At 38.6% G+C, this 14,054-nt stretch overlaps 1 protein-coding gene across 3 annotated transcripts in view; it reads left to right on the top strand.

Moving 5' to 3' along the window:
- SLC25A13 (solute carrier family 25 member 13) overlaps window positions 1-14,054 on the top strand; it is a 240,920-nt gene that overhangs the window by 222,477 nt on the left and 4,389 nt on the right. For 2 of the 3 annotated variants that reach the window (XM_081531535.1, XM_081531534.1), the window contains exon 16: window positions 336-735. In XM_081531535.1, coding sequence (XP_081387661.1) covers window positions 336-418 — 83 coding nt within the window. In that variant the 3' untranslated portion in view covers window positions 419-735. Of the gene's footprint in view, window positions 1-335; window positions 736-14,054 lie in introns of those variants that run through there. The other variant, XR_014066092.1, reaches the window with a different exon arrangement.

The following is a 14,054-nucleotide window of genomic DNA, read 5'->3' as shown; positions in this document are numbered from 1 at the left end:
ACATACAAACATATATGTATTTGTGTATTAAAATGTCATGTTCCTTTTTCAGAGGAGTGATATATCTCAAAATGTGAATTTTCATTTTGAAGCAGAATTTCCAATGTAAGTTCTAAGTATGGAATATGCTTAACCAATTTGAAAATTTATGAAGAATTAGCTACTCCATGTAAGAGGCTGCTTTCTCTGATGACCTCCTCATTTGGGCCAGCTCCAGTGTTAGAGTAACATCACATCAGAAAAAGGAAAAACTGGGGAGGACAGAAATTGAAACAGGTCTTTTCTCTTCTGAAGACAGAAGTGAAGTGATTGCTGATGTCTGAATTTTATTACAGTGAAAGCAGAGACTTCTCCACACTTTTCATCTCATCCTTTGTCCAGTCTTATTATGAAATGTGTATTTCACCTTCTGAACTGAAGAAGCAGTTCACACTTGAACTGGAACTTCAAGTTACCTGTGACCACTACTTATTAAGTAAGTGATTTCTTTCTTTTTTAAAACAGTTTCCTGTCTGAAAATGAAAGAGAAAAACCATTATCTCTGGCTCTTTTGGGGACTTGAAATTATTGCGACATTTTTCCCTCTTACTCCATTTAGAAAGTGTCTTGATTGGCTTAATAACTTACCGTTCTAACCATACATATATGGCTAAGTTATTGCAAATTATAATGGCATTTGAAATGAGTTGATTATAAAGGATAACTACTATCTCCATTAAAGCTATGACACGCAAATTTGTAAAGCATTCCGTATTTTGGGGGCTTTCCTGATAACTCAGTTGGTAAAGAATCTGCCTGCAATGCAGGAGACCCCAGCTCGATTCCTGGGTCAGGAAGTTCTGCTGGAGAAGAGATAGGCTACCCATTCTAGTATTCTTAGGCTTCCCTTGTGGCTCAGCTGGTAAAGAATCCGCTTGCAATGCAGGAGACCTGGGTTCGATCCCTGGGTTGTAAAGATCCGCTGGAGAAGGGAACAGCTACCCACTTCAGTATTCTGGCCTAGAGAATTCCATGGACTTGTATAGTCCATGGGGTTGCAAAGAGTCGGACATGACTGAATGACTTTCACTTTCAAAGATAAATTACAAAATAATTATCATTGGAGCCCGGGAGTAATTAATAAATGCTTTAATTTCCATAGACAGTAAACTCTAGTTTACTTTTTTCTACCTTAAAAATTGTACCTTTGGGGGAGTTCTGCTTCTGGCCGTCACAGAATAGGAGAAAAACTAGAAAACTGGGCAAAACACACTATATGGTAGTTTTAAGACATTGGATATGAGGCAAAATAGATCTGTGACCTCGGAGGGAAAGGAGACGAAAAGGTGAGACCTACTGTTGCACCAGCTCTCGGCCTGGAGGCAGTCTGCCGCCAGTGTGCAGGGAAGGAGAACCCAAACAGGGCCCAAGCTTCTCCCCACTGGAAAAGGTGGAGGTCAGAAGTCAGAGAAGCCAGGATAGCTAGAATTTTAAGACACGCAGAACAACCAAACAGACGTGAGCTGATCTGAGAGTCAGCTCTGGAGTTTTACAGAGAGTTCCCCAATCTTTTGAGTACTGGGAGGAAACTAGACCAGGCTTGGAAAAGAACCACCGGAAAGGAAGAAGCAGAAAAATTCTGGAGCTCCCAGAGGAGAAAGAGTTTGTTTTCCCACCAACTGGAGTAGAAATTTCCTCCATAATATATAGAACATCAGGTAGAATCCTTAGAAAAAGTGTCTTAATAGTGCTAAATAAGAACTATGATAAAGGCTGCTCTGCCCTTAATAAAGCTTAAAAGCAGACTTCACAAAGATCTGATTCCAAGTAATTGAACTCCTTGTCAGAACACAATTTGATACTATTTCAAACAATATTAAGAAAAGCCCACAACTCACAATAAGAAATCTAATAAAAAACTGTCACCCATAATAGTAAGGAAAATATCAATGTAAGCCATAAAAAATGAAAAATCAACCAACAGTAATAGACCTAGGAATGACAAATGTTAGAACCAGCAGCAATGCCAGTAAGACAGCTACCATAGGTAATACATAAAGTTAAGGTAGGGGTAAACATGGACATTATATGGAGAGAAATGGAAGATATGAAAGACAGAACAAAAATTACGGTATCTCCAGTGGAAAATTAATGGAATGTCTGACTATGTTAAGACATTGTATAAGTGAAGATAAGTGAACTTGAAGGCACAGCAAAAGGGGTTCCAGAAAAAATATTTAAAGAAATAGTATTCAAATATTTCCAAGCTTAAGATTATATACTCACAAATCCATGTGGCTCATTGTACCCCAAGCAAAACAAATGTAAAGAAAGAAAACTACAGAGATATATATCATAATGAAAATGATGAAAACTAATGAATGATAAAAAGAAAAATCTTAAAAGCAGCCACAGGAAAAGTTCCTATAACCTATAAGGAAAGATGAGAATAAGAGAACATTTCTACTTGGAAACAATTTAAGGAAGAAAACAACAGAGTAACATCTTTAAGGTATTGAAAATATAAGGCTAACCAAGAAATCTATACCCAGTGAAAATATCTTTTAAAAACAAAGGCAAAATAAGACAGACAAAAACTAAGAGAATTCAGAGTGTTGTTATAATTGCACTGAAGGGGATAGTCCATGGAATTCTTCAGGCTGGAATACTGGAGTGGGTAGCCTGTCCTTTCTCCAGTGGATCTTTCTGACCCAGGGATTGAACCCAGGTCTCCCACATTGCAGGCGGATTCTTTACTAGCTGAGCTATCAGGGAAGCCCAAGAATACTAGAGTGGGTAGCCTATCACTCCTCTAGGGGATCTTCCAACCCAGGGATGGAACCCAGGTCTCCTGCATTGCAGGCAGATTCTTTACCATCTGAGCCACCAGAGAAGCTCCTAAATTAAAGATGTTCATGATAGGTCATCGGGCAGAACACAAGTGATACCAGATGGAAATTTTATATCTATACAAATGAATGAAGAGTTTCAGAACTGAAAATAAATGAATAATTACATTAAAAAAAAATTTCCTTAAAATATAACTCAATCTTTAAAGCAAATCAATGATGATATATTGTGAAGTTTATAGCATGTTATTGTTGTTTAGTAACTAAGTTGTATATGACTCCTTTTTGACCCCATAGACTGTAGCCCACCAGGCTCCTCTGTTCATGGGATTTCCCAGGCAAGAATACTGGAGTGGGTTGCCATTTCCTTCTCCAGGGGATCTTCCCAATGCAGGGATCAAACCCACATCTCCTGCACTAGCAGGAGGGTTCGTTACCACTGAGCCACCAGGGAGGCCCCCAGTTTATAGCATCCATAGCAGTAAAATGCACAGTAACGGCACAAAAAAAGAATAAAGCAAAATGATAATACACTGTCAAAAAAGTGCTTATACTACTATACATGAAGTAATATACTATTACCTGAAAGTAAAGTGTAATATGTAAAAGATGTTGTAAACCCCTAGAGTACACTAAAAAATGAAAGCTAAACAGATTTAACTAATAAGACATTAGTGGAAACCTTTAAAAAATGCAAATAAGACAGAAAAGAAAAAAAAAGAATAGATGATAAAAAAGAGAAAGATGGTTGATTTAACTTGGCTTCCCAGGTGGCACTAGTGGTATGGAACCTGCCTGCCAGTGCAGGAGATGTAAGAGATCCAGGTTCAATCCCTGGGTCGGAAAGATCCCTTGGAGAAGGGAATGGCAACCCACTCCAGTATTCTTGCTTGGAGAATCCCATGGACAGAGGTGCCTGGAGGGCTATTGTCCATAGGGTTGCAGAGTCAGACATGACTGAAGTGACTTAGCACATATTTATAATTACATTAAATGCAAATAGCCTAACACCCTAACCCCCAGTTAAAAAGAAGAAATTAGATTTAAAGGGAAAAAAAAAACCAAGGTCCAACTATATACATACTATCTAAAGAAGCCAGTAGTCATGTATGGATGTGAGAGTTGGATGGTGAAGAAAGCTGAGCACTGAAGAATTGATACTTTTGAACTGTGGTGTTGGAGAAGACTCTTGAGAGTCCCTTGGACTGCAAGAAGATCCAACCTTAGTCCATCCTAAAGGAGATCAGTCCTGGGTGTTCATTGGAAGGACTGATGTTGAAGCTGAAACTCCAATACTTTGGCCACCTCATGCGAAGAGTTGACTCATTGGAAAAGACCCTAATGCTGGGAAGGATTGGGGGCAGGAGGAGAAGGGGACGACAGAGGATGAGATGGCTGGATGGCATCACCAACTCAATGGGCATGGGTTTGGGTAGACTCCGGGAGTTGGTGATGGACAGGGAGGCCTGGCGTGCTGCGATTCATGGAGTCGCAGAGTTGGACACGACTGAGCGACTGAACTGAACTGAAAGAAGCTCAGTATAAAAACACAGATAGATGGAAAGTAACTTGACAGTAAAAGATATACTATATAATCACAAATTTTAAAAAAGTTGTAGTAGGCTATATTGATATCAGCCAAAGTATATTTTAGAAAGAGAACTAGTAGTAAGGATAAAGAGGGACATTTCATACTGATAAAGATGTCAATTTATCACAGAGACGCAAAATCCTAAATGTATATGTACCTAATAACAGTGCTTCAGATACATGAAACAAAAACTAACAAAACATTAGAAGAAATACATACTTTGAAATTTCAAAATACTTCTCTTCATACAACAGGCAGATATCTATACTATATAGAAAACTTGAACAAATTTATCAAATAATTGACCTTATTCATATTTGTAGAACACTCAACAACAGCAGAATATACATTCTTCTTAAGTATAGAGTGAATTTTACCAACATTAATATAGGCTATGAAACAAGTCTCAGTAAACTGAAGAGAATTGAAATCATACAGATTATCTTCTCTGGCCATTAAAGATGAATCATGCACATAAATATGAGTTAAAACTATAAATATTCATAAGAAAATGTAAGAGAAAATCTCTATGACCTTTGCTTAGGCAAAAATATTTCAGATAAGACAAGATTCTAGAAAACATTCTTAACGAAGAAAACACTGTCAAATTGGAATTCTATATCCAAAAAAAAAAAAAGCTTCATACCTGAAGGGAAAATAAAGGCATATTTATACACTCAAAAACTGAAGAAATTATTCTCTTGTATAATCTCATTACTGGATATGCCAAAAAAAATGTTATTGGCTGAAGAGAGATGATAGTAAATGGAAAGCCCAGATTTCCAGAAAGAAATGGAGAGAACCAGAAAAAAAAATGGAAGGTAAGTAGTTTTTAAAACCTTTTAAAATTATCTTTATAAATACTTTTAATTCATAGAAGACTATCCACTGAAGCACAAATATTAGTGTATTGTGGGACTTACAGTAAATACAGAAGTAAAATACATGACAAGGGAACACAGGACAGAGAGAAGGTAAATGGATTATTCTGTTGCATACTTGTGTGTGTGAGAAGTAGCATAACATCATTTGAAGGTGGTGGTGGTGGTTTAGTCACTAAGTCGTGTCCAACTCTTATGACCCCATGGACTGTAGCTGGTCAGGCTCGTCTCTCCATGGGATTTTTCAGGCAAGGATACTGGAGTGGGTTGCCATTTCCTTCTCCATCATTTGAAGGTAGTCTGTTATTAAACATGCATATTATGTTTTTGTGAAATTACTAAAAATAATGAAGGTCACTAGATTAAATATAAGACAGTACTAAGAATTATTTGATCCCTCAAAAAGAAGGCAGAAGAGGAAGAATGTAAGAACAATGAATGGGACCAAAAAACAATTACTAATACAAAATAAAAAATCAGTCATGCCCCAAAGTACATTAACTGTACATGGACTAAATCCTATAATTAAAAGGCCAAGATTATTAGACTGGATTAAAAAAGAGAAATGGACCCAACTTTAAGATGTTTACAAGAAACACACTCCAAATATTAAGTCTTGAGCAGATTAAAAGAGTGGTAAAAAAAAAAAAGTAAAAGAGTGCTAGATGTCCATCAGCAGACGAATGAATAAGGAAGCTGTGGTACATATACACAATGGAATATTACTCAGCCATTAAAAAGAATACATGTGAATCAGTTCTATTGAGATGGATGAAACTGGAGCCCATTATACAGAGTGAAGTAAGCCAGAAAGAAAAACACCAATACAGTATACGAATGCATATATATGGAATTTGAAAGATGGTAACGATAACCCTATATGCGAGACAGAATAAGAGACACAGATGCATAGAACAGTCTTATGGACTCTGAGGGAGAAGGTGAGGGTAGGACATTCTGGGAGAATAGCATTGAAACATGTATATTATCATATGTGAAACAGAACACCATTCCAGGTTCGATGCATGAGACAAACGCTCAGGGCTGGGGCAATGGGATGGCCCAGAGGGATGGGATGGGGAGGGAGGTGGGAGGGGGGTCCAGGAAGGGGAACACATGTAGACCCATGGCTGATTCATGTCAATGTATGGCAAAAACTACTACAATATTGTAAAGTAATTAGCCCCCAACTAAAATAAATAAATTTATTTAAAAAAAAAAAAGTAAAAGACTGGGAATGACATTAGCCAAAATGGCAAAGTAAGAAACCCCAAATTCTGCCCTTCCATATAAAGAACAGGCTGAAACTGTCAAAATCAACTCTTGTTCTTAGATTCTGGAAATTAACCAAAGACTTGTAGCAACTAAGGGAACACTGACTGAAGAACAGTATTGATTCTCTGAAAGAATCATGAACTTTGAGTCATTTTAACTTACCCTAGTCCCATCTGCCCTCTCTAGTCCAGCAGTAGCTCTAAAAATAATAGCTCACATTCCTGGTACTACAGGAAGCAGAAAGTACTTCATTCACAAAGAATTCTAATTATTTGTTCTGACCTATCTGGTTCCTCCCTGGTAGGCAAAATACTTGTCTTTATTGCACCTACCTTGGAACTGGTGCAATGCTAAAGTTGCTTCCTGGGGGGGCATTTGTCAAAAGCATTCACAGCTAATATCTTAGTTGCTGCTGGCTGAGGTAATAAATACCAGTTAGGGCAAACAACAGACTAACCAAAAATTTGAGAGGACAGGCTAGGGAATGAGGTCTCTGAGGGCTGTGAATAATTCTGACAGGCCCCTGGGGACCTGGAGAGAAGCACACACGTACTCAGAATTGTGCACGTGCTCAGAAGAGCCCTGCGAAGGCCGGAAGATCTCACCTCCCGCTGCCACTGAGGCCCTGTGGAAACAGGAAGAGAAGGCCAGTGTTTCCAATTGAAGGGGAGGGGAGAAAATCTGATTTCCAGAGCTGTATGTTATAATGACTGTATGTATTACAATATTAAGTGTAATTCCTTGCATGTGTATGTTCACCACTAAAAATACACATGTAAAGAAATAATGTATTGCACGTGCACAAGGAAAAAAAAAGTCAATAGAAACTATGTCTGAGAAAGCCCAGATATTGGATTTTTCTAGACACAGACCTTAAATGAACTATTAGGAATATACTCAATTTAGCAACTGAACAACAACAACTAAAATGTCTAAATAACTAAAGGAGAGTATGCAAATGACGTCTCACCATATAGAAGATGTCAGTAGATATTATAAAATGCCAAGTAGAAATTTTGGAGTCAAAAAGCACAGTAACTGAAGTGACGATTTCACTGTGTGCTCAGGCACTTGAGTCATGTCTGACTTTTTGCGATCCTACGGACTGTAGCCGCCAGGCTTCTCTATCCATGGGCTTCTCCAGACAAGAATACTGGGGTTGCCATGCCCTCCTCCAGGATATCTTCCCGACCCAGGGATAAAACCTGCATCTCTTATGTCTCCTTCATTGGTAGAGGCATTCTTTACCACTAGCGCCACCTGGGAAGTCTGAACATTTCACTACAGGAGCTCGGTAGCAGATTTCAATAGACAGAAGAAGGAATAAGAAAACATGAAGAATCAATTGACATTATGCAGTCTGGAGAAAAGAAAGGAAAAATGAGAGAAAATTTAACAGAGACCTGTGGGACACCATCATACATGCCAACATACATACAATGAGAATACCAAGAGGAGACAGAGAAAGAGCAGAAAGAATACATGAAGAAATAACGGCTAAAATTTCCCCCAAATTTTATGAAAAACAATCTATCCATTCAAGAAATTCCATAAAATTCAAGTAGGAAAACTTAAAAAAGGCCCACACCTGAATACATCATAATCAAACTGTCAAAGCCAAAGCTGAAGAAGGAAACTTGAAAGTTACAAGAGAGAAGCAACTCATCATATATATGGGCTCCTAAAGAAAGATTAACATCTGATATCCTATCTGGAAACACAGAGACCAAAAGGCTGTAAGATAAGATATGCAACTGCTGAGAAGAAAAAAATTGTCAATGGAAAATTCAACTTCTGACAAAATTATTCCTTAGAGATAAAGGAGAAATTAAGACATTCCCAGATAAGCAAAAGCTGAGAGTTTTTCCTGGCAGACCTGCCCTACAACAAATGCTAAAGGGAGCCTTTCAGGTTGAAATGAAACACCAAAGGGAAATCTCCTAATAAAAGAATCAGTTTATCAAGAAGATACAATAAACTTAATGTGTATGTATCTAGTTACAGAGCTTCAAAATGCAAAAATAAAAATGGAGAGAACTAAAGGACAAGCAGAAAAAAATCACAGCCATAAGTGGATATTTTAATATCTCCTTCTTGGTCATTTATAGAGCACACAGAAAATAACCAGTGAGATTATAGAAGATGGAAACAATACTCTCAGCCAGTTTAATCTATTTTGCATTTTTAGAACCACATACTCAACATACGAAGAATTCACTTTTTTTTAAGTGCACATGGAACATTGACCAAGCTAGGCCATATCCTAGGCCATAAAATAAATCTTAATAAATTTCAAAGGACTTGGAAATACAGAGTAGTATTTCTTACTCTGTATGTTTTCTTACTAAGCAGAATCAAACTAGAAATGAAAATAAAGATACCTGGCAAGTTTTCCAAATATTTGGAAATTAAACATGCTTCTAAAAAAAGGTCATGAGTCAAATAACACCACAACGGAAATTAGAAAATATTTTGAACAGAATGATAATGAAAGCATAACATATCAAAAATTTGTGGGACACAGTAAAAGCAGTTCTTAGAGCGATTTTTACAGCTTTAAAGGGCTAAATTAGACGAAAAGAAGTGTTTTACAACCAATGATTTAAGCTTTTACTTTAGGAAATAAGAGAAAAGAAGAGCATATTCAATCCAAAACAGAATAATAAGTGGACAATCAGCAACTCCAAATAAGTGGAGAAAATCAGCAACTCTAAAAGCTGGTGCTTTGAACAATGAATAATACTGATAACTGGCAAGCCTATTTTTAAAAAGGCAAGTTACCAACACATCAAGAATTAAAAAGGAGACATCACTATGACTTTACATTCATGAAAAGCTAATAAGGGGGATTCTATGAGCAAATTTATGTTAATACATTTGACAAATTAGATGAAGTGCACACATTTCTTGAAAACTACAACTTACCAAAATAGAACCACCCCCCCAAAAAAAACCCAGGACATCTGAATAGCCCTATTCTATTAAATAAATAATTTATTACCAAAAACCTTCCCACAAATAAAACTCTGGGGCTAGATGGTTTCACTAGTGAATTCTACCAAACAGTAAAGGAAGAAATAATACAAATATTACACTCTGTCACGAAATAGAGGAGACTGGAACACTTCTCAGCTCATTATATGAGCATAATCATGGTTCCTAAGCCCTGACAAAGACATTACAAGAATAGAAAATTACAGACCAGTGTCCCTAAGGAACAATTATGGGAAAATCCTTTAAAAATTATTAGCAAGTAGAATCAAACAAAATTAAAAGGATAATACATTTAACCAAAGGAGATTTATCCCAGGATGGCAAGGTTGGATTAGTATTCAAAATAACAACTCAGGGTGACATTAGCAGAATAAGTGGGGGGAAAAAAATGACCATATAAATGGATGCAGAACAGAAGCATATGAAAAAATTCCATATCTGTTCATGATAAAGGTTCTTAACAATCTAAAAATAAAATGGAATTTCCTTCATGTGATAAAAGTGAAACACTAACACTCTTTGATTTGTTTTGTTATTCAGTTGCTAAGTCATGTCTGACTCTTTGCGACCCTATGGACTGCAGCACACCAGGCTTCCCTGTCCTTCACTATCTCCCTGAATTTTCTCAAACTCGTGTCCATTGAGTCAATAACACCATCCAACCATCTCATATTCTGTTTCTTCTCCTCCTGCCCTCAATCTCTTTGATACTAAGATTAAAAACAGAGATAAGGACATCTGCTCTCATTTCTTCAATACAACATTGAGCTGTAAGTCTGAGCTAGTACTGTAAGGCAAAAAAAAAAAAAAAATTGGAAAGAAAGAAGTAAAGTCTTCATTATTCTTAGGGAGCATGACTATGTACATAATCACCAACAGGATTACAGAATCTACTAGAAGTTAGTGTAGTTAGCAAGGTTGCAAAATACAAGGTTGATATATAAAATTAAATTTTAATTCTGAAAACTAGGAGGTTACTAAATGGGAAGATACATCTTGTTCACATATTAGAAAATTTTAAATTAAGATATCCACTCTCTCAAATTTATATATATTGTAGATTAATGAAATCCCAATAGAAATCCAAACAATATGGTTTTCTTGTGAATTTCATAGTGATTCTAAATTCACGTAGAGACACGAAAGGCCTAGAAAAACTAATAAAACAATTTTTCACAATGCATGACACAGTTGAAGTACATACTACCTGATTTCAAGACTATAGCAGTCTTGAAACAGAGAAAGTTATAGCAGTCAAGACAATGAGTTTATTTGGCTGTACCGGATCTTAGTTGCAATATGCAGGATCTTCAGTCTTCATTGCGGCATGCAAGTTCTTGAGTTCCAGCATGTGGGATCTAGTTCCCTGACCAGGAATCAAACCTGAGCCCCATGCATTGGGAACGTGGAGTCTTAGCCACTGGACCACTAGGTAAGTCCCAAACAAGTGTGGTATCATACAAGGACAAACTCAGTGAAGAAGAGTAGGGGGTCCCTTTGTAGTTGTTCAGTCACTAAATTGTGTCCAACTCTGTGACCCCATGGACTGCAGCATGCCAGGCTTCCCTGTTCTTCACTGTCTCTGGGAGTTTGCTCAAACTCATGTCCATTGAGTCAGTGATGCTATCCAACCATCTCATCCTCTGTCACCCTCTTCTCTCTTGTCCTCAATCTTTCCCAGCATCAGGGTCTTTTCCATAGACCTTTAAGGTAAATATGACTCTCTGGCTACTGTGGTAAACTGCCACCATCTAGTTACTTTGAGATCTCATCATTTCGAGATTTCCCACAGATATAAAAAGCCCTGCTCTGTGACTGTCTCTCCTTCCATCAGTTCTAGCTGGCCTCGACTAAAATTCCAAGAGATGCTTATGCCTCTCACTCAGTTCAGTTCAGTTCAGTCGCTCAGTCATGTCCGACTCTTTGCGACCCCATGAATCGCAGCACACCAGGCCTCCCTGTCCATCACCAATTCCCAAAGTCTACCCAAACCCATGTCCATTGAGTCGGTGATGCCATCCAGCCATCTCATCCTCTATCATCCCCTTCTCCTCCTGCCCCCAATCCTTCCCAGCATTAGGGTCTTCTCCAATGACTCAACTCTTCACATCAGGTGGCCAAAGTATTGAAGTTTCAGCTTCAACATCAGTCCTTCCAATGAACACCCAGGACTGATCTCCTTTAGGATGGACTGGTTGGATCTTCTTGCAGTCCAAGGGACTCTCAAGAGTCTTCTCCAACACCACAGTTCAAAAGCATCAATTCTTCGGCGGGACTGGTTGGATCTTCTTGCAGTCCAAGGGACTCTCAAGAGTCTTCTCCAACACCACAGTTCAAAAGCATCAATATTTCGGCTCTCAGCTTCCTTCACAGTCCAACTCTCACATCCATACATGACTACTGGAAAAAACATAGCCTTGACTAGATGGACCTTTGTTGGCAAACTAATGTCTCTGCTTTTAAATATGCTATCTAGGTTGGTCATAACTTTCCTTCCAAGGAGTAAGCGTCTTTTAATTTCATAGCTGCAAGCACCATCTGCAGTGATTTTGGAGCCCAAAAAAATAAAGTCTGACACTGGTTCCCCATCTATTTCCCATGAAGTGATGGGACCAGATGCATGATCTTAGTTTTCTGAATGTTGAGCTTTAAGCCAACTTTTTCACTCTCCTCTTTCCCTTTCATCAAGAGGCTCTTTAGTTCTTCTCTTTCTGCCATAAGGGTGGTGTCATGTGCATATCTGAGGTTATTGATATTTCTCCGGGCAATCTTGATACCAGCTTGTGCTTCTTCCAGCCCAGCGTTTCTCATGATGTACTCTGCATATAAGTTAAATAAGCAGGGTGACAATATACAGCCTTGATGTACTCCTTTTCCTATTTGGAACCAGTCTGTTGTTCCATGTCCAGTTCTAACTGTTGCTTCCTGACCTGCATACAGGTTTCTCAAGAGACAGGTCAGGTGGTCTGGTATTCCTATCTCTTTCAGAATTTTCCATAGTTTATTGTGATCCGCACAGTCAAAGGCTTTGGCATAGTCAATAAAGCAGAAATAGATGTTTTTCTGGAACTCTCTTGCTTTTTCGATGATCCAGCAGATGTTGGCAATTTGATCTCTGGTTCCTCTGCCTTTTCCAAAACCAACTTGAACATCTGGAAGTTCACGGTTCATGTATTGCTGAAGCCTGGCTTGGAGAATTTTGAGCATTACTTTACTAGCGTGTGAGATGAGTGCAATTGTGCGATAGTTTGAGCATTCTTTGGCATTGCCTTTCTTTGGGATTGGAATGAAAACTGACCTTTTCCAGTCCTGTGGCCAATGCTGAGTTTTCCAAATTTGCTGGCATATTGAGCGCAGCACTTTCACAGCATCATCTTTCAGGATTTGAAATAGCCCAACTGGAATTTCATCACCTCCACTAGCTTTGTTCGTAGTGATGCTTCCTAAGGCCCACTGGACTTCACATTCCAGGATGTCTGGCTCTAGGTGAGTGATCACACCATCATGATTATCTGGGTCGTGAAGATCTTTTTTGTACAGTTCTGTGTATTCTTGCCACCTCTTCTTAATATCTTCTGCTTCTGTTAGGTCCATACCATTTCTGTCCTTTATCGAGCCCATCTTTGCATGAAATGTTCCCTTGGTATCTCTAATTTTCTTGAAGAGGTCTCTAGTCTTTCCCATTGTTGCTAATGGTTTTGAGGAAGGGTGTGCACTCCAGGTGCTCTTAGACACCTTAATTGTTGGATGTGTCTCCTAGGCCTTATGTAATGCATTCACTCTAACCTCCCCACTTTCCTCAGTCTCTCTATTCCTATCTGTACCATCAGTCAGGGAAACTCAAGCATTTTCACTAAGTGTAGGCTAGGCTACAGCCTTTTCATACTTCTAAAGAGCCACTATAACAGCTAACCTATGCCCTGAGGTCCTTGCCAGAATATAAAATCAAGTATCCCAGAAAAGTGTCTCAAAGTCAATAAATTCTTATCTACCAGTCTTATGTGCTGGCTCCTTAATCAGCCTCCTTAAAATCTAACCCCAGTCTACTCCCCTGGCCCTAGTGGCACATGCTAATTCTTGTAACCCTTTCAGTGTATAGTGTCTTTACTTGCTTATCAGGACTCACATGTGCCCAGCTAGGAGAGCTAGGAGACCCATTAGAAAGTGATGTCAGTCTGACCCTAAGAGAGAGGGAAAGAAGGAAGATTAGTCTCAGGCTAACTCCAAGAAAGTTTTAGCAGTGCTGACAGGGAGTCCCTGAGCCACTCACATCTCTCAGAACTCCTGCATCTCCCAGCAACAGGCCTGCCTCACTATACCTGCTATGCTCAGTCTTGGCTGGGAGCAGCCTGTGGGGAGCACAGCTTTGGTCAAACATACTGGAGGATTTTAGAGCAAAACAGCTGGAGCTGTCAGTTATGCTCTTTGCAACAAGAGATCTTGAAGGCAGATTTTCATGACTCCCACATTCCATCTGGGACCTCA

The sequence above is a fragment of the Giraffa tippelskirchi genome, chromosome 10 (assembly GCF_054371585.1).
Source record: "Giraffa tippelskirchi isolate mGirTip1 chromosome 10, T2T-mGirTip1v1.2.pri, whole genome shotgun sequence".
In the NCBI taxonomy this organism is placed as follows: Eukaryota; Metazoa; Chordata; class Mammalia; order Artiodactyla; family Giraffidae; genus Giraffa; species Giraffa tippelskirchi.
This window is presented reverse-complemented; position numbering and strand designations above follow the sequence as displayed.